The sequence below is a fragment of the Elephantulus edwardii genome, unplaced genomic scaffold (genome assembly GCF_000299155.1).
Source record: "Elephantulus edwardii isolate Elephantulus edwardi_28Jun2011 unplaced genomic scaffold, EleEdw1.0 scaffold00109, whole genome shotgun sequence".
NCBI classification, from domain to species: Eukaryota; Metazoa; Chordata; class Mammalia; order Macroscelidea; family Macroscelididae; genus Elephantulus; species Elephantulus edwardii.
Window position 1 is genome coordinate 4,157,797 of NW_006399859.1, and position 27,630 is coordinate 4,185,426.

General features: G+C 42.7%; 1 protein-coding gene across 3 annotated transcripts in view; it reads right to left on the bottom strand.

The window, feature by feature from the left end:
• Positions 1 to 27,630, bottom strand: part of NAV2 (neuron navigator 2) — a 948,472-nt gene that overhangs the window by 237,132 nt on the left and 683,710 nt on the right. For all 3 annotated transcript variants that reach the window (XM_006892015.1, XM_006892014.1, XM_006892013.1), the window contains exon 6: positions 23,750 to 23,913. In XM_006892015.1, coding sequence (XP_006892077.1) covers positions 23,750 to 23,913 — 164 coding nt within the window. The remainder of the gene's footprint in view (positions 1 to 23,749; positions 23,914 to 27,630) is intronic.

Here is a 27,630-nt window from a genome sequence, read left to right on the forward strand (position 1 = left end):
CAGGTCAGGAGGGGTCATTTCTTACAGAAGGAAATCACGCCTGGAAGTGTGGAGGGTCAGTGCAGGAGACAAGGATCCTAGATTCAATGGATTGACACAAGTGACTGTGGAAATGGGATCAAGTGTATCAGAGGTGGCGTAAGGCTGGCTCAGGACAGGGCAAGTTTCAGAACCATTGTTCACAGGATGTCTGTGAGTCATAGTTGATTGGCTGGCACCTCACAACAACAGCAAGATTCCCAGAGTGAAGTTACCAGACATAACTCTAAATAGGCTCAGGGGAGGGAAGGGGTGGGTGGGAGGGAGAAAGATGTGAAACAGCAAATTAATTTAAAACAATTAAAAAAAACCCATCAAATACAATTTTGGGGTTTTTCAAATTCATTTTAATGAAAGTTTACAGAGTCTTTGGATTTCCATTCATTCATTGCTGCACTTTTCTCCCTGCCCACCCCTCCCCCTCAGTTTGCTCTTCTCTTTGAAAAGTAAAAGAAAATTTCCTTCATTGGTATGCAATCCCTCCCCCGCCCCCAGTCCACTCCACTATACAGCCTTCATTGTGGACTCCTGTCATGACAATAATACCTAATCATACATCCCTTTTAAATAGGTCTCTCCCTCATCTGTTTCGGTATCAGTATACATAATTAACCCATCTTTCTCAGTCTCCACCCCAACCCCAATGTCAGTCCCATTTTACAACAGTGGCATTATGCAGTATTTGTCCTTTTATGACTGAGATATTTCACTCAGCATAAAGTTCAGGACATCTGAATTCTCATTCCATTTTAGTCACTGTCTTTTAAATTCTTTTGACAAGGGTGTATAGAACATATTAAGAATGTTCCTTAATTTAATTGGGGAAAACTGAGTAAGTCATTTTACCTGCTTCAGACAGATGGATGAAGGGTTGGGGACACCCCTCTCGCCAACTTTAGAATCACACAGATCCTAGTTTAAGTCTTAATGCTAGTCCTTGCTTGCTGAATGATGTGGCAGGTTATTTAATGACTCTGAGACTCACTCAGTTTCCTTATCTACAAGTTGGGGGTTATGTTACTGATCCCTCCAGTTGAGGGCGTGATGAATAAAATGAGACTACGTATGCAATAGGGAGCTCAGGTGGCGTAGTGCAGAGCGTACAGTACTGCTAACCCAAAGGTCACACCTCTTGGTAGTTCCAATCCATGAGTGGCTTCAAGGGAACAAGACGGGCAATCTCTTCCTTTTTGGTTTACAGCCATGAAAACCCAACAGAGGGTCAGCTGTGAGTTGAATGTGAATTGACAGCAGCAAGTGTGCAATAAGAAGTCATGGGGGTGCAGTACGTAATGCGTTCTGCGGCCAACCAGAGGTCAGTGGTTTGAATCCACCAGTTGCTGCAAAGGAGAAAGATGGGCAGTTCCCTCCTGTTAAGATGCATAGCCTTGAAATCCCAATGGAGGGCCACTATGAATCAGGACTAACTCCACAGTGGTGGGTTGAGTTTGGTTTCTGGGAGGAAAATATATGCAAAGTAGCTAAAACATCTCCAGGCACTGAGAATATGAACCTAAAGGTTGAGAGTTTGCAATCACCCAGAAGCACCACAGAAGAAAGACCATATGACCTTCTTCCATAAAGATTGTTGTTCATTGATTCACAGCTGATGACCCCTCTCCTTATCACATATGGAGGCACCACGAGTCAGAATTGACTCAATAATAATGCGCTTGGGCTTCTCCTTTATGATAATCATCATCATTACCATTTATGGTTATTTTTGGACATCCACTCACATAGAAAGTGCAGACCCTAAAGTTACAGTCCTGACTTTTATAGTAACTGTCTCTTGATGCACATATAAAACTTTATAATAATTATGACGTGAAATTGGGAAGAACCAGGAGCCATAGAAATTAGAATGAATTTCTCAGACATTACTGACTTGCAAACCTGTAGAGAGGACACTGTTACAAGGAAGTCCATCTGAAAAGTGTGCAAAGAAAAAGACTGACTCAAGTCTGCTTCCAAAGAAATGTGCTTCCCAGAGAGATTCTACAGGACCCTCCAGCCACAAACCACAAAAACCCAGGAACTATTTTACAACCAGGAGTCTCCTCCTGCTGGGAATCTTCACTCTCAAAGAGCATAGAAATCTGTTTCTCAGCACTGGATTGATTAGCTGACATCTGAAAGTTACAATCTGTTTTTATCTGGATCAAAGACAAATAGATAAATGCCTCTGCCATTACTTAAAATTCCTAAACAAGCAAAGCACCAAAGGCTCTCTCACTCTCCTCTCTGTGGTTCCAGAGTATGGACAGAGCAGGGTGGGTGAAAAATTGGTTTCCCAACTACTCACTACCTTGCAGAAGATGTGGGGGTGGTGCAGGAACTGAGGCTCCCAGAAGAAGGGTGTGCATCCTGCATCTCTGGGGCCTTCCATCTGAACTGAATTAAAGTTAACTAGATACAGGGAAAAGAGTATCAGACATGCCTTTTCTACCAACTCTTGAGGAAAAGTTCTTCAATTCCCACACCCCGCAGCCTGATCCCTGGGCCGCATAGCCCTTGGTCCATGCAGGTAAGATAGGATAGCTGGTGGCATATCTCATACCAAAGGGCTGGGTCTGGCATGCCTTTGGATGCAGGATACAATGGAGACTTCAGAAGAACCACTTGGATGGAAGTAACAGAAAGGCTTCAAAGACAAGGCCCTTATTTTACTAAGGGGAAACTGAGGCCAGAGTCAGGGCAGGGGTGGGGGAAGCTACTGGAACACAACTGGTGGGAACACAACTGGAAAGGTGCAGATGTGGAGTCTCTACCTGAAAAGGGTGTGATGTGAATAGGAAGGCATTTTTAAAGTGTTCAGATTCTCTGGAGTCCTCAGGAGGTACAAATGGCTAATATAGTCAGAGTCTAGCAGAAAAATTGGTAGTTTGAGTCCACTGAAAGGCACCCTGGGGAAAAGCCCCATTGATCCACTTCCAAAAAAGCAGCCATTGGAAAGGCTATAAGCACATATGGGCTCAACATGCGTTCAAACACACTTGATGACAACCTTTTTAAAGAAATCACTCATTTCAAGTATATGATTCTTTAAAAAATAAAATCTATTATCCACCAGCATCTCCAAGGGGGAACGATGGGCGCTCTCTTCCTGAGCAAGAGTATAAAATGCCACATGAGGGTCAGCTAGGAACCAGGTTCTGACTTAACAGCAGTGAGTGTGAAGTTTTAATTTTTTACATGATTCAGTGATCATTATATCATTAGTAGAATATTCAAAGAGTTGCACACTTATCACCACATTCTAATTTTAAAACAGTTCCATCACACCAAAAAGAAAGCATCTATTTATACGCATACCTTTCATTTCTCTTCATAAACCTTCATGCGCCAGCCCTAGACAACCACCTTGCCACTTGCTGCTTTTATAGATTGGCTGACTCTGTACATTTCAATATAAATAGAAACATGCAATAGTTGATCTTCGGCAACTGGAAGTTACTTTAAAAAAAAAATTTCTTTCCTACTGGTTTGCTTACAAAGATCGTATATGAAAACTGTTTTTAGTAGCAACTTTCCAATCCCTCACTTAACTATTCAGACCTACCTGGTTCAATACTGTGGACTGTAGTCACTCATGGCCACTTAAATGAATTAATTACAAGTTAGTGTATGAAAAAGTCAGTTCCTCAGTCCCACTAGCCACATTTCAAGTGCGCCATGGCCCCATGTTGCTCCTGGCTACTGTACTGGACAGCGTTGATACAGATGCCGTCATCCTAGGAAGCTTTACTTAACGCAGGCCCAGAGGACACAGAGGCATCTGGTGATTCAATACAGGCAGGCATGCTCTCTGGAAAACGTCTGCCCCACCTGGTGTTGGGAATTACCTACAGCAGATGGAGAAGGAGGAAAAGAAAGAGCCCAAGGGGAGAGGAGGGAGGGAGTCCTCCCTCCACTCTGTCCACCCCCCACCTCAGCCTTACTCCCAGCACCCCTGTCGGCTCACCCCACCCCTAGATGGCAAAGCTCTCCTTTCAGATGCCAAAGCTTTTGGAGGCACTTCAAGGAACCCAACCTCTACCTCCACTGTCCAATGAGTTCTGTAGCATTTCAGAAGGTGATCCTTTAAGAGCCTCCTTACTGAGAGGGAATATTTCTGACCCGTTTCTGGCCAGCTGTGGCCCCCTGAGTTGTCAGCAATAACGATGATCAGCACCCCAAAGCCAAAGCTGTGGCACCTGGGACCCTTGAACAGAAGGGGGCTAGGAAAATTGTTACATTAGGTCAGCACCTCACTCCTTCCCTGGGTGATTCAACTACAAAGACATTGTTCAACTACAATGTTTTTCCTCTAATCTGTCCCATGATCTGATCGCCACTCCTGGGAGTGGGCAGGAGGTTACTTCAAATTGTCTGGATGCATTAAGATGCTCAGAGAGCCCAGAATGAGGATGACGGAAGAAACAAAACAAAAAAGAAAGATTGTGTTTCGGGGGGGGGGGGAATTCCTTATTAATCAGAGCTCTTTATCCCAAAATATGATGGAAAAACCATCAATGGCCTTGTAAAATTGTTTTAGAGGAATGTAAGATTTGGCTATTTCTTTTGTTATAAAAATTTAAGGCTGTATCTTCTTTCTTCTACTGTAGAAACCAATAAACCAACTTATAAAAGAGGGTGATAACTTAACAAGGGCTTCTCTCAGTAAGTCTGCTTATCTAAATCAATACTTAGGTCTCAAATTACCAGTCCTCCAATGAGTACAGGAATTTCAAGAATCAATAAACTATATTTCTAAGATACCAGAAGCCAGTGATAACCAGGTAAATATTTGCCTATGATAGGCATTTATTTGCTACAAACTGTTTTTGTGATAAGAGTCATCCTTTATCTAGGTTAATGAGTCCCTTGGTTATAACAAACACACCAAATCATGGATTATCCAAGAAAGATGTGCATAAACCAGAAGAGGGGGCTACCAGGGTGCTTTAGGCTTTACATCTGTGGTCACAGACAAGAATGGAGACCTCGCTCTCTCTGGTTCTCACTCAGTTCAGCAGCTACAGTTAGCGTGGTTATTAATGGTATTTCTAACTCTACGTACATCCATGAACATACTCACTGAGTAAATCTTCTTCACAGAATTGAGAGTTCCCCTCCCCTAAGCCCTTTCATTTTATATGTCCATCATAATAATTTAATCAAGGTGAACTACTCTCATTTCTATTTTAGAGTTGAGGGAATTGAAGCAGTAGTAAAAGATCAAGCACAGAAATTAATGGAGCTGCTGAGACCAGATCTCTGGGTCCCGAAGGCAAGTCTTGCATTCAGTCACCTGTCATCTTCTGACAACATTGGTGAACTGATATGGAAAAGGGAGTGTGAAAGTAGGGGAGGAGCACAAGTGCAAACCAAGGATTTCAGAGCCTTGAGAATGGGCATCAGTATAGCCAGCTCACACTGTGGCCAACTTTGAGATGAATGGGAACCTAGAACACTTGATTGTGCTTATGAGAAACCTATACTTGGATCAAGAGACAGTCTGAACAGAGCAAGGAAACAGTGCATGGTTCAAAATCGGGAAGGATGTACACCAGCCATGTGTCTTATCGCCACACCTTTTCAATCTATATGCAGAACAGAGCATCCAGGAGGCTGGGCTCTTTGAGGAGAAATGGGGCACCAGGATTGGAGGAAGATTGATCAACAATCTGTGTTATACAGATGACATAACCCTGCTTGCTGAAACTGTGAGGAGGACCTGAAGCGCTTGCTGCAGAAGGTCAAAGACTAGCCTTCAAGATGGATTGAAGCTCAACATCAAGAAAACAAAGATTCTCACTATTGGACCTATCAGAAGGATCATGATAAATGATGAAAAGATGGAGGTTATTAACAGCTTCAGTTTGCTGGCTCCACAATCAACACTCTTGGTTCCAGCTGCCAGGATATTAAAAGACGAATTGCATTGAGAAGGGCTGTTATCAGGGACCTCTCCAAAGTATTGAAGAGCAACGATGCCATTCTGGAGACTAAGGTGTGCCTGATCCAGGCCAGAGACTTTGCAATTACTTGCTATGCATCAGAAAGCTGGACAATGACAAGGTATGAAAGAAAGAGAATTGATGCCTTTGAGTTGTGGTGCTGGAGAAGAGTATTTAATATACCATGGACTGCTCAGAGAACAAACAGGCTTATTCTAGAGAGGGTGAAACCAGGCTGCTCCTTGAAGATAAGGATTATGAAGCTTCATCTGACATACTTTGACATGTTGCAAGGAGGGACCAGTCCTTGGAGAGGGACATCATGCTGGGGAGGGTGGAGGGACTGCACAAGAGAGGAAGACCCTTGATGAGATGAATTGATTCAGTGACTAGGGTAATGGAGGTAGGTGACTCAGTGACAATAAGGCTGACAACACAGGGTTTAGGGCTGTTGTACATAGGGTCACTATGAGTCACAAGTGACTCGACGGCACATAACAATAACAATTCCTAACAAGATGGATTAGCACAGAGACTTTTATAATGGGCTTGACCATGTCAGATATCATGAGGATAGTACAAGATATGGCCAAGTTCAGATCTGTTGTCCATGGGGTTGTTATGAGTCACAGTCAAGTTGACAGCACCTAACACAGGACCAGTGGTGACTCAGTGGTAAGGGCTAACTCAAAGGCACACACTTCAAATTCACAAGCTGCTCAATTGATGAAGGATGGACAATCTCTCCCAGCGTAACTTACTGCCTCTGAAAACCCACTGGAGGGTCAGCTATGAATTGATTCCGATTTGATGATATATAACAAAACCATTTCCCAAACCTGTAGTTTCTATCTTCTTACCTTGGCCAAGTTGGACCTCATAAAGCAAGGTGTGGTGCTTGCCCACTCACGGGGTTGCTTGGCATTTAGACCTCAGAGTCAATGAGAGGTAGCGTTTTGTTGGACTGGGGCAACCAAGGATACTTCAGACCTTCTCCCCTCAAAGAGTTCTCAGAGTTACACACTCCCAGGGAGGAAAAAGCAAGTTCATTCCAACAAATACACTTGTGCTCTAAGTATCCTCATTTTCGTGCACCTGATATAAAAGAAGACCATTGACCTGACAAGTAAAATCAATCCATCAGTACATCTTTATTGAATTTGACTCATTCCTAGAGTAGAATGACTGCCAAATCAGCATCTCCAAGTCTCCGCCCTACCCTCCCTTCCCATATCATGTGTGACCCTGAAGCCCGTGCCTCAACAGATGCCGTCTGTTTCTCAGCCTCATGAACCTGTACAGGCCCTGTGACTTGCTTTGCCCAACATAGTGAAGCAGAAGAGAAGTGAGGTGCCTTTTCAAAGTCCAGCCCTAGAGGGGCCTCACATATTCAACTCTGTCTTGAAAGCTACCCACTAGCATAAATGATGAAATGATAAATATTGCTTGAAAACATTCATTTTAGGAACTGGAGATACAGGGGGGAGCCGTGGTGGCTATGCCTTACATGTTGTACTACAAACTGAAAGGTCAAGAGCTCAAGCCCACCGGCTGCTCTGTAGCAGAAACCCGGGCAGTCACCTCCCATAAAGATCCACTGACTCAGAATCCTGATGGAGGGCCACTGTGAGTTGGAATCGACTTGACTGATGACAGAGGATTTGGAGTGAGTTGGAGATCTAGTAGAAGACATGATGGCGCCAGGGTTAAAGTGTTCAGTTGAAAAGTGGAATGATCAGCAGTTGCCCCACAGGGGAAAGATGGCACAATCTGCTTCCATAAAGAGCCACCACCTTGGACACCCACGGAGGCAGTCCCAGTGTCCTCCTGGGTCACTGTGAAGTGGAGCTGACCTGTGGTCAGTTTAAGTTTGATTTTCAGAGAGAGATAACAGGGGTCAGCAGTCTGCTTCCTCAAAGCTACCCAAACTGGAGAAACCAGGAAAAGCTACGGTCTCATATGCTTCACTATCATGTACTGTTTCCTAGACAGTAACACGTCTGCAGAAGCTTTGGGGGAAATGATCACTATTTATGATTGCTGCTGTTAGGTGCCATCGCATCACCTATGACTCAGAATGACACCAAAAGCGTCCACCCTGAACCCTGTCCTATCCTGCTCCTTCCTCAGGACCTCTGTCTGAGATGATGGAGCACATTGTTACGGTCACCATGGGCCCATTTTCTTAACAGTCTTCCCTGTTTTAGCTCATCCTCCACCTTTCCAGCCATGGTGTCTTTTTCCAATGAATGTGCCCCTCTGACAACATACCTAAAGTATATGAGAAGACATTTCACCATCCTTGCCTCTAAGGAGCAGTCTGGCTTGATTTCTAGGGACCAGATTGGCTTGGAATTTGGCTAAGTTTGGATCCTTGCTCGAGCACGTGTTTCCTGTGTGGGAAGTTCACTCTTCTCAGAGGTACAGTGGCGAAATGCTGGCTCAGGCTGGATGAATTTAATATGAGAGAATGTATCCCCTGGGGTCAACGATTATTCTTGAAGGGTCAGAGATTTACTCACAAATGCACAACAGACAGAATGAGAGTTGCCAGAAACCTGTAAAAAGGAGCTCTGGTGACCCAGTGCTAACAAAGTACACTGTAATGCCTAAGCCAAGTAAGTGGTCTACCAGCTACATGGGAAAAGGATGGACAATTTCCTCCCTTGTGATTAACTGCCCCTAAATATCCGCTGGTGTGTCAGCTATGGGTTAGTTCTGCCTTGATGGCACAACAACAGTGTCTTTGCTATGTTGTTGTTATGTGCTGTTGAGTCACCTGCAACTCACAGCGACTCTATACACAATAGCTCTGAACCCTGCTCTATCCTGAGCCAGTCTGTCTCCTACACACCTACTCTAGTCACTATGTCAATTCCCTAAAGGCCTAAACAAATCCTCACCTCTGTAGGTTCTATTTCTGGTGTTCCTTAAGTAATGCTGCCCCCTAGAGCTTGCAGGTAAATTTTTTTTTTTTTAAAAAAAAAAACCAACCCCCTAAAATTTGCATCTAGGACTAAGTGCCTGTAGGCATTCTCTAGAAGGCAGATAAATGAATCCAAGGGCCAAAGAGTCAAAACGATCCGTGTATAACTTTTCACTGAGCAGCGTGAGCACCTTCTCTGTGGCAGTGATGCTAGTTTTGTAGTCTGTTGGATGGAAATTAGGGGAGAAATGTCCCAAAGTATGAATGGACTAAGGATGGTCATCATAAACTGCACACAAGTCATCACATAAAATGCAACTGCCCAGAAAGTAATCCTAGTTTACAAGCAATCCCATCAGGGGTAGGGAGAGTTGGGGTTTTTGTGGGTTGGTTGTGTGTGTGTATGTGTGTGTGTATGCGTTTGTGTGTTTTAATGAATGAATACCTTTTTTTAAAAAAATTATTTTATTTTATTATTTTTCGGTGTACCGTCAAATCGGATCTAACTGGTACAGGAGGAGCTTGCCCCTCCTTCCAGCAAAACATCTGGTGGATTTAAACCGCATACCTCTGGGATTGCAATGCAGCTTCTTGCCACTAGGCCACCAGAGCTCCCTTATGAGTACCTTTTTTAAAAAAAAATCATAAATTGATGGGGCTTCGGGTATTCTGATAAACCATGTGGGACACATGTGAAATGAAACAGGTGAAGGGGTCACTTCAGGACTCCCTAGAATCAGAGCAAAGAACAGTTAGGAGACATGCTCTTTGGCTGCAACCATCGAACCTCAGATTTGCAGGCGGCCTCACCCACCTGCCCTATCCACTGTGACAGAGAACTCACAGTGTCTGTCTCACTGGGCATTCAAGGCCGTCAATTTTTTTTTATCTTTTTTTTGTTTATTAATTTTAATAAAAGTTTATAGAGACTTAGGGTTTCCAGTCATTCACTGTTGCACTTTTCTCCCTGCCCAACCCCTCCCCCCTTCACTCTTCTCCTTGAAAAGAAAAAGAAAAACTCTTTCATTGTTATGCAATCCCTTCCCTCCTCCCCAAGTCCACTCCCTATGCAGCCTTCACTCTGGACTTCTGTAATGACAAGAATACCCATTCATAAAGCCCTTTTAAACAGTTCTCTCCCTCATTTCTTTCAATGCAATATACATCATTTCTCGCCTCCTTTTCTGTCTTCCCTCAACCTTGATGTCAGTCCCATTTTACAACAGTGGCCCTATGCAATATTTGTCCTTTTGTGACCGAGTATTTCACTCAGCATAATGTCCTCCGGGGTCATCCATTTTGCATAATATTTCATGAGTTCCTTGTTTTTCAGTGCTGCATAGTATTCCATTGTGTGAATATACCACAGCTTCTCTATCCATTCGTTTGTTGATGGGTACTTGGGTTGTTAACCAGCTCTTTGTTATTACAAACAAAACCACAATAAACATGGATGTACATATATCTGCTTCAGTGGCAGTTTGGTTTCTTTAGGGTATATTCCCAGTAGTGGAATTGCTGGATCAAATGGTATCTCTATTTGCAACTTTTTGAGAAAGCAAGGCCGTAAACCTTTAAGGGAGGAGCCTCCCCACTTTCTCTGGCAGAGCAGCTACTAGAATTGTACCACTATCCTTTTGTTTAGAACTCTGACATGTTACACACTAGACGGCCAGCACTCTCAAACAATTTTTTAAAAATATTTTATTACTTTATTTTATTATTTTTGTGTGAGTATACCATCAAATCAGATCTGACTGGTACAGGAGGAGATTGCCCCTCCTTCCCCGGCAGAGCATCTGGTGGATTCGAACCGTGTGCCTCTGGGATTGTAGTTGTAGCTCCTTGCCACTAGGCCACCAGAGCTCCCCACTTGCAAACAATTTAAAGAACATCTATTCTAACCTAGTCAACAATAGAAATCCCACCTAGAATAACCCTAGAGGGCACGGAACTCACTCGCCCACTCTCACTGCCATCAAGTTGGAATTGAGTCATAGCTGACTCTCCAGCAGGTTTTCAGAGGCTATAAATTATACGGAGGAGACTGCTCATTGCTGTCCATCACAGCAGCTGGGGCATTCCAACCACAGAGAGGTGCACCTCTATGTCAGCAGCACCAGCACCCTACAGGCTAATCACCACCCCCTCCCCAAGCTCCCAGGGCACTTCGTGCTCACAAGAAAACTCATCCCGCTGGGAACCAACTCAATTCATTGCCTTTAGGCTGGAACAGACTCAAAGCTGACGGAACCTCCAGTGGGTTTACAGAGGCTGTAAACTGCATGGAAGGAGACTGCCTCAGAGTTTTGCTCCCTCAGAGCAGCTGGTGAGTTAGAACCATGAGCCTTTGGGTTGGCAGTGCAACGCCCTAGCCACCATGCTACCAGAGCTCGCTCCACTATGAAAAGGTTACAAACACACAAAGTGCTCCTCCCTGTAATTTTTCAGTTCCTCCCCCTGTGACCACAGAGGGAAGAAAATGCTGGACTAGGATATAGACAGGCCATCATTTCTAAAAGGAAAATCATCACTCAAAGAAATTCCTTCCAAAATATCCTGTTTCTAAGTGTGTAAGAGAATGGGGCTTTCTGGTCAAAGCTGCCCTAAGTGAACTCAGCCCCTGGTTCTAGCCTCTAGGGCAGTCACCCATCCTTTACTGTCTTCCACGGTACCTAATCTTTTTAAAGGCCGCGATTAGGAAATGTAGTATTATTATTTGTGTTTTTGTTTCATTTCTGTGCTTTCCATCAGACTAAAACAAATAAGTCCTGGAGGCAGCACAGCCAGAGGGCTGCTCAGAGGCAGACTGTAGAACCTGCTCTCACAGCATGCAATGCCCACGCTGCCATGAGGCACAGCGCTTAGAAAAAGTCATCGGGCTTTGAAAAGCAGAGGGCGAGTGAAACAGAAGGCCTTCATCAAGAAAGTGACTGCAGCAATGGGCTTGAGTATGGCAAAGGTAAGACGGAGCAGGACAGAGTACGCTTTCAATGTGCTGTTCATAGGGTTGCTATGAGTTGTAATCAAACCCAATGGCAACTAACAAGTTTTATGAAAGCAGTGACTTGTTTTTCCCCTTTGAATATGACATGCTCAGCAGGGCGCTTGACACATAGGGGCTGAATGAATGGATGATTGTATCTCAAGGACATGGATGCACAGTACAGAAATGAAGTGTCATTTCATCCCTATTATACAGTCTAGTATGGAAATATCTGCCTCTTGAAGATATGAGTCAAATCAAGCACTATTTACTTACCAGTAAAAATCAACTGGTATCTTCAAAGATACTTCTTGGAGATAAACTAGCCTCTTAAATCCACCAGCTAGTGGCTGTCTGAAGTGAGGGAGCAGACAGCTCTGTGAAGTCTATTTTAGCTCAGGCCTGCCCACAGTTCCTTCCTGCTTTGGAAAAAGTTTCCCCTCTGTGCCACATGAATCTGATGATGCCCACAGTGTGGGTTTTGTTAGTCCATGTGCCTTACTCCAAACCAAGGAAACGAATGTGGGAGGTTCTGTCTGGAGGAAAAGATCTAGACTGTCTGTAAGTCCTCGCCCTCCCAGCACGCCTGCGAATTCCAACCTGGAAAGCACGACTGGACCAGGAGACAAGATGCACATCTGGGCAGTGGGGGGCAGCAGAGACCCACTGTCCTGAGGCGCAGGAGGGGCCAGCCTGCCAATGAGCCAGGTAAGCCCCGGGTATAATTATGCCTTCCCACCAATCTGCAGTGAAAAATTTTACTTGTCCCCCCCACTTCAAAGACAGAGGGAAACCCATGTGAAATCGCTCGCTGCAGATGAGCAAATAAACAATTATGTCCACGTGTACCTTGCACAACGCGTATATAGATGCAGCGTTTACTGGTTGTTCATCCATTCTGTGTCCAGCAGCCTTTCCCCCTTTTGCCCATTCTGCTCTAATTTGGCTTTTCCCGGGGTGAATTGTTACAGGTCAGAGTTCCCACTCCACTGGGCATCTCAGAAAAATGCCACCCTTCTCCTATTTTGAAGAAGGCACGCAGAGCACAGAATGTCACCTCTGTATAGATGGGACTGACTAAAGTCGGCCATCATTTTTTGTCTGCAGCTATCATCTGTGGATCATCCGCCAAATTCAGAGAACCCTGCCAACCACAAGAATCTGCCTGCCTGCCTGCCACCCAAGGGGGCCACAGCGGGAGCTCCTGGTGTGCTCAGGCCCACACTGCCTTGGCATACAACACTCTGCTGTCCAGTCTGACCATTCATTCAGAGAGCAGGGCACCTCCTTCAAATGGCCTGTGCACCGTATCTACCATGAAACAGATGTACTGCGAGCATGACCTTGGAACTAGACCTTTTCAGTGGAATCTGATATCCACTTAATTCAACAACAGAACTCAACTCATTGTTGAGTTGGAATCAACTCACAGTTGGTGCTCCCGTAGATTTCTGAGGCTGTTAATCACATGAGAGGGGATTATTAGTCTTTTCCCCAAGGTAGCCTAGTGGATTTGAACCGCCAAGAGAGGCATGGTCTTTGGGTCAGTAGTGAAACTCCCTACAGACGATGAATACAATTTCCCAGCCCATGGGCTATCCTGATAAGATGTAGGACTATGACGGTAAATGATAGCTAAGAAACACATATTTTTTTCTGTTTGCTTAAGCCTGTAGTTGTTGTTAGGTGCCACTGAGTCGAGTATGAACTTAGTAACCCTATGAATGACAGATCTGAACACTGTCCTATCCTGTGCCATCCTCCCACTTCCTGGCACCCTAGAGCCCACTGCAGCAGTCATCTGGTTGAGGGTCTTCCTCTTTTGCATGGACCCTCCACGTTTCCAATCACGATGTCTCTTTCCAAGGAAAAGTCTCTCCTAGCAACACACTCTGAGTACGTGAGACGAAGCTTCATCATCCTTGTCTCCAAGGAGCACTCTGGCTGCATTTTCTCTAAGACATATGTGTTCATTCTTTTGGCAGTCCACGGGATGTTCAGTACTCTTCTCCCCCACCACAGCTCAAAGTCTGAGGGTGCTGTATTCTCAATACAGTGAAGCACAGTACGCATTCACAAGAAACAGAAGCAGGTGGAGCTAGGTAAGCTTTCAGTTTTGTTGCTCAGGAACTGGTAAGCTATCACTAATGAATCGAGTCGGACTCATGATGTCCACCTGTGTGTCTGAGTGGAATCCCATAATCTTTTTTAATTGCTCATTTTTTAAGCAGGTCTTGCGATAGCCAGGCCTTTCTCCTAAGGTATCTTTGGGTAGACTTGAACCTCCAGCCTTTCCTTTAGCATCTGAGTGTGCTAACAAATTGCACTGCGCAGGCTCTCAGTGTCACTCAGGTGTCCTTTATTCCCACCAGCACCCACTCCTACACTCAGCATTGTGAAAACAGATCATGTATACTCACAGAAGAGTTAACTTCATTTATCCCACAACGCATGTATCTTCCCAATGAGCATCATCAACTACTTGACTTGAAGAAAAAAAAATCTTTAAAAACAAACATTTAAATAAATGACTAAACTAAGCCCAGACTGCAGATGACACCTGGATAAAAATGATTACAAGGGCACCCAGAAACATAAATACTTTCCCCTACCAATGATCCTTGAAATGAAATTGAATTCCTGTATGTGTGAAGCTTTGCACACAGCAGATGCGAGCAAAAGAAATGCAGGTATTTATCACATGAAGATCAGATGAACATCAACTAGTCAATTTCTTTTCCTGACACAGACTAATCAAAAAGATATTTCACTTCCTAAATTATTTCTTTTTTTGCTGCTATTTCTCGATTCATTCTTCCTGTTATGAAAGGTGAGCTGGTTGGATTTTAGATAAAGACTACGTAGCACAACAGCTTGCATGCTAGCTTCAAAGCACCTCCATATTTAGAGGAAAGCAAACAAGGTGATATCATCCCAACTCTTCTCAGTGAAAAAGGGATGGTCTTAGCATTAAGGTTATTGGTTTCCCATAGTAGGGGGTTTGACGCATCTCCTTTTCAGAAGCCGCTTTTGATTTACACAAGTGATCAAGAAAATGGTTCATAAGCCCAAAAGTCAACAAGAGGTACACTTGCTCTAGTCCTGCTGTTTGACTTTAGTTTAATGTCAGAGGTTACAGAGGAAAATGGGGTGAAGTGAAGGAGGGAGGACAGACCACTCAGGTTGCTCTCTGTCCAGTACTTTTAGTGGTGCCTCCCTTTCCTCTGAGCAGGTATTGTTCTCACATTTAAACTCAAAAAGTAGCACCAAGGGCTTCAAGTATCAATTAGAGACAGAAACAAACATATTTCAACAAGGGAATGGCTACCTTTAGAGTATCTCCTTGCCTGCAACTTCTTTCTCTTACTTTGATTCCCTCTGCTACCACATTGAGGTAAAGAATTTCGGTAGCACAATGGTTAAGTGCTTGGCTGCTAAATGGAAGTTTGGTGGATCAAACCCAGCCAGAGGCTCTCCAGGAGAACAACCTAATGGTCTGCTTCTGAGAAGACTACAGCCAAGAAAACATGTCATACAGGGTGACTGTGAGTTGACAGTTGACACAACAGCCTTGGACAACAATCATATCCAGACCTAAGTATGTGATCAAAATCTTCTCCCTTACCGTATTATCTCAATTGAACCTAGCAGCACTGAAAACTTTAAAAAAAGTAAAATAATTTCATTAAAGATTAGAGCCAACAGTTCAAAATTAAGGAAGCTACCAATCTTGGTTAGTCGGTCAAGTGTAAATTGCACGTTTTTCAGATAAGTTTAAATATGAATAGAGCAAAATGTATATAAAAACGTGAATGATTTCCCATGTACTGGGTTCTGGTCACCTAGAGGGAAAGGAGGTATGTGGCCAATCCTTCAGAAGCAGGAGGAACACCAGTTGCTCCACAAGAGAAAGATTGGCAATCTCCTCCCGTGTAATTTACAGCCTTTGAAAATCCGATGAAGGGTCAGTTATAAGCAGCTCTGACTACATGGCAATGACTTTGATTTCCCCACCATTGTGATCTATACTAGATGTGCATCTTGGTGCCTTACTCTATCACCTTTACTCCTCATAACAACAACCTGCAAAGTCCTGCTCTGACATTTGCCATTAAATCAGTCCTAACTCATGGTATTCCCGGGTGGATGAGAGCAGAACTGTGACCCCTAAACTGTTCAGTTGTTGATTTTCTGGAAGGAGAACACCAAGGTTTTCTTTTGGAGACAACTCTGGGCAGAACAGAACATGCAACTTTTGGCAGTGGAGTAAAATAACCTGTGAAAATGGAAAGTCTGCATCCAAATGGAAGGTACAGGTCTTTCAACGACAGGTGGCAAATCTACCTAGGACAGGAGTCCCAGAACCTCAATGCTACAATAATTACTAGGGTGTAAAATGTAGACGTGAAGGACCCAACCTCAGAAACTGGTGCAAAAATTTGGCCCAAGGCCTGCTTTCTGTGTTTTAACAAGTGTCTCATGGGATGGTGATGTTGATGGTTCAAGGATCACACCTGGCGAAATAATGACCCAATGATCTTGCATCTGCCAAGGTCTCCCCAGGCCATGGGCTTATCCTGAGTGCTACATGTCAAAGTAGTTTCCTCTTTAATCACCAATGGACAATTTACATATGTTAGAGCACAGAAACGTTACTGTCTAGCTATTTTAGGCAAAAGGTGCTGTATTTGGGGATCCTTCTTCCACTCAATTAGATGCTGTCAATAAACTGCTTACAATAAATGGAAAATATGGTGTGATGTACAAACTATAACAATAAAAGCTGCCTATATTGCAGAGGCCATAACTATCACCAGCTCGTCTGGACTGTAAAACCACCAGCTCATTTGTGAAAAGATACCACTAACAGACATCAAACCAGCTAACTATGTAGTATTTAAAAAACCAGACCTTAGTAATTTTCTCATGCCACGCAAATGACACCCACGATGCCTATAAACTCCAGCTACCAGAAAACAACATAAGGCCTCATCCTTCACAAAACATCTACAACCAATGGAGAAACGATGAGGACAGAAGATTTGAATTGAATTGTGAGAAAGCTGTGAAAGAATTCTTGGCATTTGATTTTCTCCAAGCTATCACTAATGCTGGAGCAGTCTGCCACATCCCAGAAAAACAAACGGAAGCACCTAAAGGTGAAATGACCTGCTGCTCGTAAAAGATTAACAAAAGCTCCCCCTTCTACATGAGATTTGACCGTGAGTTAATGTTTCTGCTTTGTTCCCCTAGAAACCTGAGACAGAGAGAATGCCAATGATACTACCGAGAATCATTGCTCATATTAAAGATGATTGCTAGGTTGCCTTTGACATGGGAAGAAGGATAAATGGAATATATATCCCTCAAGATGCTAATTAGCATCATTTTGGACTTCCATGAAGGACTCTTGTAATTGGATTTAATTCTTGTGGTTATAAGATATTGCTTCCTGAGACATACAGAGTTTTTAAGTTGTTGTTGTTGTGTACAGTGAAGCCCACCTGACTCCAGGTTTTCAGAGGCAGTTTAATTGCATGGGAGGAGATTACTCATCGTTTTCCTGCAGAACAGCGGGTGGATTCGCACTGCGAGCTTTTTAAGCAGTGTGACTCCTACACCCAGTCTACCTGAATCTCGTTGCTTCACAGCTGAGCTGTCACTTGAGGCGAGACAAGGAACAGAGAACTAGTACCTCCATGGCTGTGCTGACTGCTGTGCACACTGACACAAGGATCTCTCTTAAAGAAGAGAAACGCCTGAGACTGTCTTGCTAGCTGCCTGTGATCACTGTCCCCATTCTTCTGAATAGAATGGTGCCAAGTGTGTCCTGTGATAACCCTGTGAGTTGTCATGTTCGAGTGATCCAGGGTAAATGTCTTAGTGATACGACCCTTGCTCATGGTCTGTACCTCTGGGAAGCAGAAATCAAAGGTGGCTTTCAAAACACTTGCTTTCACTGCAGAGCCCTCGTTTTCTTTTCCTGAGATAACTGCTCTGACGAGGCAGTTGTGCAGCTTCTCAAGCATTGTTGGGCCTCTTCCTTCCTCTAGCACCCTGGGAGGCTCTTTAGTTCGGTAGCTCATAATTAACACTGCCAGCCCAAGCTCAACAGCTGGTCTACCTGGTTACTGGCCAGACAACCATCAGGAGACTGCTTTCAATTCTACAAATGCCCTCTCAATTCACACAGCTAAAAATTACTTTCTAAGCCCTCAGACAACTACTTTAAAGCTGATTCCCAGAGAAAATTACCACTCACTGAGCACTAACCAGCAACTAGGTGCTCTGTCTTTCTCTCTCTGGCTGGCAAACAGTGTCAGGAACAACAGAGGTTTCCTGATGACTCAAAGAACACCCACCTGACGACTGAAATACAGGCATTTACCCTCTGTTTAGCTCGCCATGAACAAGAGTTTAATAACACAGCCAGCCCAGCAGTGTCCTCTCAGATGAATAGTCAGGCCAGAGTGTAGGATGAGACATTCCTTCCCACACCTCCCCTCCTGTCCTACAAGTAAAATCTGGAGATGGAAATCAATGCAAATGATAACACTACTCCTACTCTGGAGTCATCCATAAAAGCCTTCCCAGCAGAATTTGTTTGTTTCTTCACAATATCAGGCACACCTATGTTACAGAAACACCCATACCACTCCTTCTCTGAGGCTGGAGAAGCTGCTGATAACCCGGAACTAGTCTCCATCCTCTCAAAAGTCCGACAGCCCGTCCACTGCTGGACATACAACAGGAGCTCTGAAGTGATGACAAAATGCATAATAAAAGAGACAACATTTATTAGGGGTACACCAGCCTTATTCTATTCTGTATACTTGTACCACTAAATCAATTCCATGCAGACTAAACTCTGACTTTTTAAAAAAATAATTTTAACGAGCATTTACAGAGATGTTGGATTTCCATTCATTAATTGCTGCACTTCGCTCCTCTCTTTCAAAAGTAAAAGAAACACTCCTTCCCTGGTACACAATCCCCCCCGCACCCCTCCCACTGCCCCAAGTACATTCCACTATGCAACCTTAATTGTGGACTCCTGTGATAACCATAAGACCCTATCATACATCGCTTTTAAATTATTCACTCCCTCATCTGTTTCAGTGCAGTATACACAATTTATCCAGTTTTCCTCAGTCTTACCCCAACCCTGATATCAGTCCCATTTTTAAAAATATTTTAATTTATTTATTTTTCATTTCAATGAACATCTACAGAGATTTTGGAATTCCATTCATTCATTGTTGCACCCTTCTCCCCGACCACCCCACCTCACCTCACTCCCCTCCCCGTTTGCTCCTCTCCCTGAAAAGCAAAAGAAAAACTCCCTCATTGGTACACAATCCCCCCTGCACCTCCCCCAGTCCCACCCCCAACCCCAAATATAATCCACTCTGCAACCCTCATTGCGTACTCCTACGATAAACATAATGCCCTAAAATATAATACTTTTAAACTATTCTCTCCCCCATAGACTTCAATGCCATAGACATATTTCATCAGTCCCATTTTACAACAGTGGCACCATGCAATATTTGTCCTTTTGCATCTGAGATATTTCACTCAGCATAATGTCCTCCAGGCTCACCCATTTTGAATAATATTGCATGAGTTCCTTGTTTTTCAATGCAGTGTAGTATTTCATTGTGTGTATATACCACAGCTTCTCTATCCATTCGTTCGTTGATGGGCACCTGGGTTGTTTCCAACTCCTTGCTATTGTGAACAAAGCCGTGCTAAACATGGGTGTGCATATATCTGCTTGGCTGTCAGTTATGGTCTCTCTGGGATATATTCCCAGTAGTGGAATTGCTGGGTCAAATGGTATCTCTATTTGAAACATTTTGAGAAAGCGCCATACCGCCTTCCACAGTGGTTGCACCATTTTATACTCCCACCAACAGTGAATAAGGGTTCCAGTTTCTTTACAACCTCGCCAGGATTTGTTGCTTGCTGTTCTGTTAAATTTTGCTATTCTGACTGGGGTGAGATGATATCTCATAGTTGTTTTGATTTGCATCTCTCTTAGAGCTAGGGATCTTGAACATTTCTTCATGGAATGTCTTCTTTGGTGAAATGTCTGTTCATATCCTGTGCCCATTTTTCTATTGGATTATTCACCTTTACCTTGTTGTGGTGCTCAAGTATTTTATAAATTCTAGATATAAGTCCCTTATCTGACATGTCATTACCAAATACTTTTTCCCAGTCTGTGGCTTCCCTTTTTAGCCTGTTGGAGAAGTTTTTGGATGTGCATAGGAATTTGATTCTTAGAAGGTCCCATTCATCTATTTTATCTTCTCCTGGTTGTATAAACTCTGATTTTATGACTGCTGCTTAATGGCAAAAAGTGGGCAATATCTTCATGATTATGTCTCAGACAACCTACATGCTTTACCGTCCGCAGAGTAACAAGTTTATAGAGATGCTAAGTCAGTCTCCCCACTGTTACTCAGGACACAACGCTGACAGCTATAAAATGCTGTCTCCAACCACGTCTAGTTCTTCTGTTCCATCATGACAGGTGAGAAGATCAAAAAGAAAGAAAGTGACCCAGAGAAGAAAGATCAGCAGAGACAAATGTCAGAAAATGCTGGTGGAGTTTGCATTTGTCTATCTTTCTCATTACGGCCCAACTGAACCTCCCTCACAGCCTCCCCCTCAGACCCTCCTCTGAATTTCTGAGGCTGTGAATCTCATGGGAGGAAATTGCCCATCCTTCTCCTGAGGAGCCAATGAGGAAATCAAAACACTAGAACCGAGGCCTCTGGGTTACCTACCGATTATACCGCAAGAGCTCCCTTCTGCATTATTAGAAAAAGTCAAACGGTCAGTGAAAACGGCATGATTCAGTCACACATCACAGCGGTTTAGGAAGACAATCTGAGATTCATTTTACAATAGCGGAAACTGAAATCTAGAGGAGTTACATGTCTTGAGTGGGGCCATGATACTAAGTAGAAAGCTTGATATTAAACTAAAGTGATTTCCCCCCACTTCCCCCCCCCCTTTTCACACAAAGGCTATTCAAAGCAAAAACCAAAAGTCTAAACCCACTGCTGCTGAGTCTGCTTCACGGCAACACTCCACCAGGTTTCTGAGGCTACAAGTCTCCGTGGGAGAAGATTGCATCATCATTCTCCTATCAAGCAGCTGGTGGATTTGAACTGCCAACTTTTCAGTAACAGCCCAACATGCAATACACTAAGCTACAGAGGCTTACAATAAATCATCTGTAAAAAAAGCCAGTTTTTAGCAAATTTTAATATTTAAGCTTCTTAAAAGAATTTGTTTAATTTAAAAAAAAAAAAAAACCAAAAAAACAGAGCATTTTGCCAAAGATACTATCAAAGAGGAAAATAGAGGTTTTCTGATGACTAAAGAGGCCCTATCCCCCAAAAGGGATATCAATTGCATTAAAAAATTGGCCCTCACATATATTATCAATGGGAATAGAAATAGATATAACCACCTGGGATCAAAGTTGGGCACTATTTAAGCAATTGTAAAATGTTTGTACTTGCTGATTTAGCAAATCATTGTAGATAATAATGCAAACATGATACAAGGATAGGAATCTCAGTATTATTTATAATATCGAAAAATCAGAAGCAACCTAATGAAACTGATTAAATAAAATCCACACAATGGACTACTATGCAACTATAGGAAGAGAATAAGATATATGCCATGATTTATTAATTTTACTTGGGTCTTCAGAGTCACACATGTATGAGTATTTATAGATATGCATACATCTACCATTATTCTTTACACATTTCCAAATATCTATGTAAGTATATCTGTACATGTTCAAACACATACTTTCAAAGAGAAAGAGGACGCATATATAGCCCGGCCTCGTCACTTAAAGTCTGCATAATTTGAGTATTTGCTTTTGTCACTTTATTACAGAATGTACACTAATAGTACTCATCTCACAGAATTAAAAAAAAAATATCACAAACAAACCCATAACCACCATTCTGTGAAAGCCATGATCTTTCTGAGTTTTCACTAGGCCTCTGAAAGTTGTGTAATGACCAAGGACAATAGAAGAAGAATCAATGCCTTTGAGTTGTGGTGCTGGAGGAGTGGACTGAATATTTCATAGAGTGCCAAGAGAACAAACAAGCATATCTTGGAGAAAATGTGACCAGGGTCCTCCTTGGAAGCAAGGATGGTGAAGGAATTTGCCTTACTCCTTTGGACAACCATGTGGAATCATGTTTGTTGCCTCAAAGAAAGTATGACAATAAAAAATATATTAGCTAAAAAAACCCCACCACCCCAAAACTCAAAAAATCCCATCTCACATAATTTGGGCATGTTGCTAGGAGGGGCCATTTCTCAGAGAAGCCCATCATGCTTGGAAAGGCGGAGCAGCAGCATAGGAGAGGTAAAATCAGAGATGAGATTCTTTGGGAAAACAAACAGGCTAAGTTGCTATACACAAGTAGTGTTGGTTTGCATAAGGACTAGGAGGTTCTGGATGATGCAAATAGGCCCATATAACTGGCTGCTATAACCAAAGGTTTGAGACCACCCAGAGGCCGCTCAAAAGAAATACATGAATATCTACCTACTTTAAAAAACCAACTGCTGAAAACTCTATGGACTTCAATTCTATGATGACAGGCATGGCAGTGACTCCATGGTAACGTAACCATTTATATATCAACTTTGCATTTGGTCACCCTATACAATCATCTAGTAAAGTGTATGTGAATTAGTAAGTTTTTCCTAGTTATGAAATGTTAGCTATGATTTTTGTTTCACATCTTACATCACTATTCAGTATATACGAGGTTCAGAGATGACATCAAGGGACAACACACTTAGGTGCCCTGATTTGAAGAGGAATTTTTTTTAAGTATTTCTCTCAAATGTATTAAGTGGTCTCTCTGTGGGTTCTGAAATATTCCCTGCTATTATTTCCTTTAATTTCTAGAGATATTTTTAAAAGATTAGCACTCAGTGTTGAAATATTTTTGTCATTTCTTGACACAGTAATGAATTTGTCATTTAACCTGAGGAGATGACATCAAATCTTAGAATTCCTGGGTCAACAGACAAAATAAAAAAGTCGTGGAGTGGCTCAGCTGAGAGTGAAATACCAAAACACAGCCTTGCTAGGATCTGATTCATTTGCGAGAAAGCTGAGGTCAACAAGGACAGGTAATGAGCTTATGTCATGGACTACCTCATCTGGAAAACTGTACACACTTCATACAGTACAAACCACCCTGAACTACAAAGAATCTGTCCAGAAACATGTCTCTCCTTATAAGCAGAGACCTCAAAGCCCAGAACTGTATCTTACGTATCCACATACCTGTTAAGCCTTCCACATTGTCTGGTGCTTGGTTTACTCCTGTTCCCTTCTCTACATACTATATTTAACATGTCCCTGAAATCAATGTTACTCATTATACATAGTCACATGTAACTAAGATCTATATGAGCCAACCTACATTCTTGACTTTTTCAGAGGACGAAAATCCCTTATTCTTCTACTCCCCTCACATGCTTCTAATGAGTAAATGCATGAGTAAATCACAAAATGCATGTCCAACTAAAAATCCACCCAAGGAATAAAGCATCTTCTATAAAGATTTAATTAGATTGTCAAGTTATACTGTTGTCCAAGGGTCTTCTGATCTCCATCCATACCCAAACAAATACAGCTATTCGTTTTGGCAAGCTATGAGGATAACAGCATGTTCTTGCTTCAATTGTGACCCATTCTTATTACCCTATTGGTACTTTTCTCTCAAAACCAAACTCATTCAAAGTAACAAATTTCGCTGTAAAGATAGAACCCTCAGGAGGGTCACTCACCTTTCTCATGGCTGCTTGGTGGAGGAGGCGGAGAGGTGATTGGTTTGGATTTGTCGTAGTTGTTAAAGCTCTGGCTGCGTCGGTTGTTAGCAGTGGAGACCCCAGTGCCACGTGTTTTGGCCTCACTGCCTGTAGCTGATACCCTCGCAGTAGGACCTGGAAGTCTAAAATACATAAGCAACAGGATAATAAAGTCAGTCATGGGAGAACAGCAGTGTCTCAGAAGAAAGAACTGCAACCATGCAGGAAGTAAAAGAAAGCAGCTGAGATATAAGGTCTTAGAAGGCTCACCAGTCAAAGGCTTTGGTGGAACCACTACAAACACCTATCCTACTAATAATACCAGTAGAGTCCAACATCAATGTCAACAACTGTCCTTTGGGAAGAGAGAAATTTTTTTTATTATTAAATTTTATTAATTTTAATGAACATTTACAGAGATTTTGGGTTTTCATTCATTCATTGTTGCAAGGAGAGAAATTTTGGAAGGAAGATATGTGGATCTTTAACTAATTAAAACAACAAAGTTGCCCCCCGCCCCCCGGCTTGGTTAATTTTCAATAGACCCAGACATTATCTCCTCTAATTCTAACAAGTGGAAGGCATAAAGACCTGTTAAGACACTAAACTGTTTCGTGTGTGTGTGTGTGTATTCTGGGAAGTAGTGAAAATGGTATTTGCCATCATCCAGGAGATAAAAGGTATCAAGAAAAGGACATAATTTATAATGATCAGAAAAGGAACTGCTAGCACTCAGAATCCCACATCAGCAATGAAAACTTATGGCCTTTTGGAAACACTTGTCCAGACATATATATCCCTTCAACACCTGACACACTGTCTCTGCAGGCACCACGTTGAGGCTGAAGCCTGGCTTCTCTTCACAGTAGATGTATAAAATCACACATTCTTTCTGTAAAGCCAGCACAAATCTGTTAAAGACAAACATAAACTTTCCCCTTAAATAAAACACCTCATTTTGGGTGGTTTGGGAAATAAGTCACTAGGGTTTGGGTTTTTTTTTCTATGTGTCTAAAGATATTATGGCCCATTCCTCAGAGAGTTAAATGAGAATTTTAGTCCAGAGATTTACTAACGCAGGCTATTTCTAATAATTAAGGTTGACAGAAGAATGCATGATGAAATATTTAGTTCTTTCAGCTAAAAACTTATATAACTGTGTTTAAAAGCCAATGGAACTTCAGCAGAATATTATTATTAAATCTAGTGATATGTCTGAATTTTCAACTCATAAAGCTTTCAGCCTTCTCTTTCCAGGCAAATCTGTGGCACCAAAGAAGTCTGAAATCTGGAAGCATTTTAGATATAAGCAGGCAATCACTTTAAACTTTCTCTTGTTGGCTGAGCAAGAAAGATAGTTACAGAATAAACAGAGAACATGAGATGGTGTGAGAGAACTGTAAAATTTATATAGTTAAAAAGAAGCTGAGCCAGCTCCCTGACTAGGAGCTTGGAGAAAGGAAGGAGTTTCTCTCCTCCAACTAAGCAGGAACGATAAAGCAATGCTTCTTACCCCAAAGACAATTTTCCTCTTTGTTAATTTGTCACTGCTTGATCGAAGAGAATATTCACTTGACTGAAGAGAATAAAGACAAGCACAGAGTGAGATGCAAAACTAACAGTGCCAGTACCTGTGTTGGCAGACCAGATGCAGCCAGCACAACTGGTAGAGGAGATCTAGCAAAGGGATCTTAGTACTTGTTGGCTCTGCTTCCAATGCAAATCGAGTCCTACAAGCTCTCCAAGTCCGTGTTATCTGCATGCATATTTACATGCAGTGGTGGAGCTTCTACAGGGGTTTACCTGGGTGTTCTCTGAGTTGGACTTAATTAACCTAGTGGTAGCCTGCAGAAGGCTCTGTATCCACAAAAAGACCTGGATAAGGAGCACACACTTGTTTCAAGATGTTGTCACAGCAATGTCACAGTGGCTGGGTATAGCAGGTTACAGAATAAGAGGAGGATTTACAAAAAAGCATGGAATAAACACCACTCCCCCCCAAAAATTTCAAATCACAAAAAAGAGGAGAGGATTCATCCAGAGTTTCAAGGTCCTCAATAATCAGTGTAGTGAAATGGGAAGGATGTAGGCTTTACCCACATACCTGCCTCTAAGAGGAGAAGCCCAAAATGTCTCTGTGTCATTTACGATCCTTACCTATCACTGTGGGGAAAAAAGATAAAGAATCCAACAGGATAATTATCAATTTGAAATGAATTAGTGTTGTAAGTGAAACTTGCTATAGTTCATGACAGAAAACAAGAACAAAACCTAATGTCCTAAGCTGAGTCCCACTCCTAGTGATTCTATGGCCTAAGTTGAGTCCCCACTCATAGGGACTCTCCACTCACTAGTTTTCCAGAGTTGAAAGTCTTTATGGAGGAGACTGCTCATCTTCCTCCCACAGAGCAACTGGTGGATTCAAACAGCTGACCTTTTGGTGAGCAACTCAGTAATTCCTTCTACAGTAAGCTACTAGGGCTCCTTATAAGACCGAGGAGAACAAAAAGTAAAGGGAAGAAAATAAACCCATAGAGGTTAAGATATTAGACAAAAGTCAGATGCAAAACTACAAGAGTTTGAGACTAATAATACCAAAGAAGCAAGGTTCAGCAGGAAGGCCTAGCCGCTAACTAATGAGCTTCACAGAAGAAAAACCACCTCATCCAAGTGTCTGTGACTGACAGCCAGAGATCTTTCACTTGCAGTGGCTAGAAGCCATCTCTGAGCCCTATTCCTTGGAGAAAAATATTCCTGGTCCTGGGTTTACAGGAGAGTATTCTGGGTTTCTCATGGGAGGTTGCTTCAAAGTCCCTCTATTGAGCCCACTTAATAGGGAAAGCACAGTCTTCAGATGACGGTGATTACGTTTTCTGCGACACTGGAGGAGTTCTCAGAGTCATTAGGGCAGCTGATCGATGGTGAATGGGGAACGAATGTCACACACTTAACCATCAAAAGACACTTCAAAGCTGAAACCAGTTATCAGCTCCTTAATGCTTGCCACCAGTATACCTGATCGGGTCAAGTATCTCTACTTAACCAAATGTGGAAAATGAGTGAAGACTAAATAATTTCTTCCACATTTCGGATAAAATCTGTATTAACTCTGAGGTTTAAAACTGGGGTTCTGCTATAATTAGACTATGACCGATGTCAGTTGCTCGAAAGAAGTTAAGAGCAGAGCATGTACACAAGACGACATCCTGTTTCAACAGTGAGAACATGGCGTGAGAGCACTGTGTGTGCTGGACTTCAGGGCAGCCAGAGCGTAACAAAGTCGGAAGACCTTGCTTGTCCTACTACCAATCCTGGACTTGAGCCTGCCTTCTAGCAAGAAGCCATTAATTAGGCAAGCTGAGAGCAGAGCTGAATTTGAAAAGCAGACAGTATTCTGCTACCAGTGATACAGACCTGAGGCCTCTAGCTAACATTCTGAAGTTCATTATTGTTAACATCCCTAAGTATCATGGGAACTCCTATCAACCTCGAGCCTAGAAGCATCTGCTGTCTTTAGCATTAGAATCTCTATGTGCGGAAGAGCTGGGCCTTGCTCCTGCAGAAAAGCTACAAGGACCAGAGCAGATGCTGCCACGGAGCCTGCCTCACTGAAGAAAAGCAGCAAGAGGGGGTCACAGAACCTCAACCCTGCTTTGTTTAGGAGGCCTGAGGGTTCCAGCAGCTCCTTTCCAAGAGCAACTCAGCTTCTCGTGATCATTCCACATGCAAACAGTTACAAAAGGACAGAGGACACAGATGGGTTCTTTGTAGCATACACATGCTGTTGTTAAAAAATTAAGTTTAAGGAAAGTAATATGACAAGGAAGCAGAAGAACAACTCAGCTGTCACTCAAGTCATG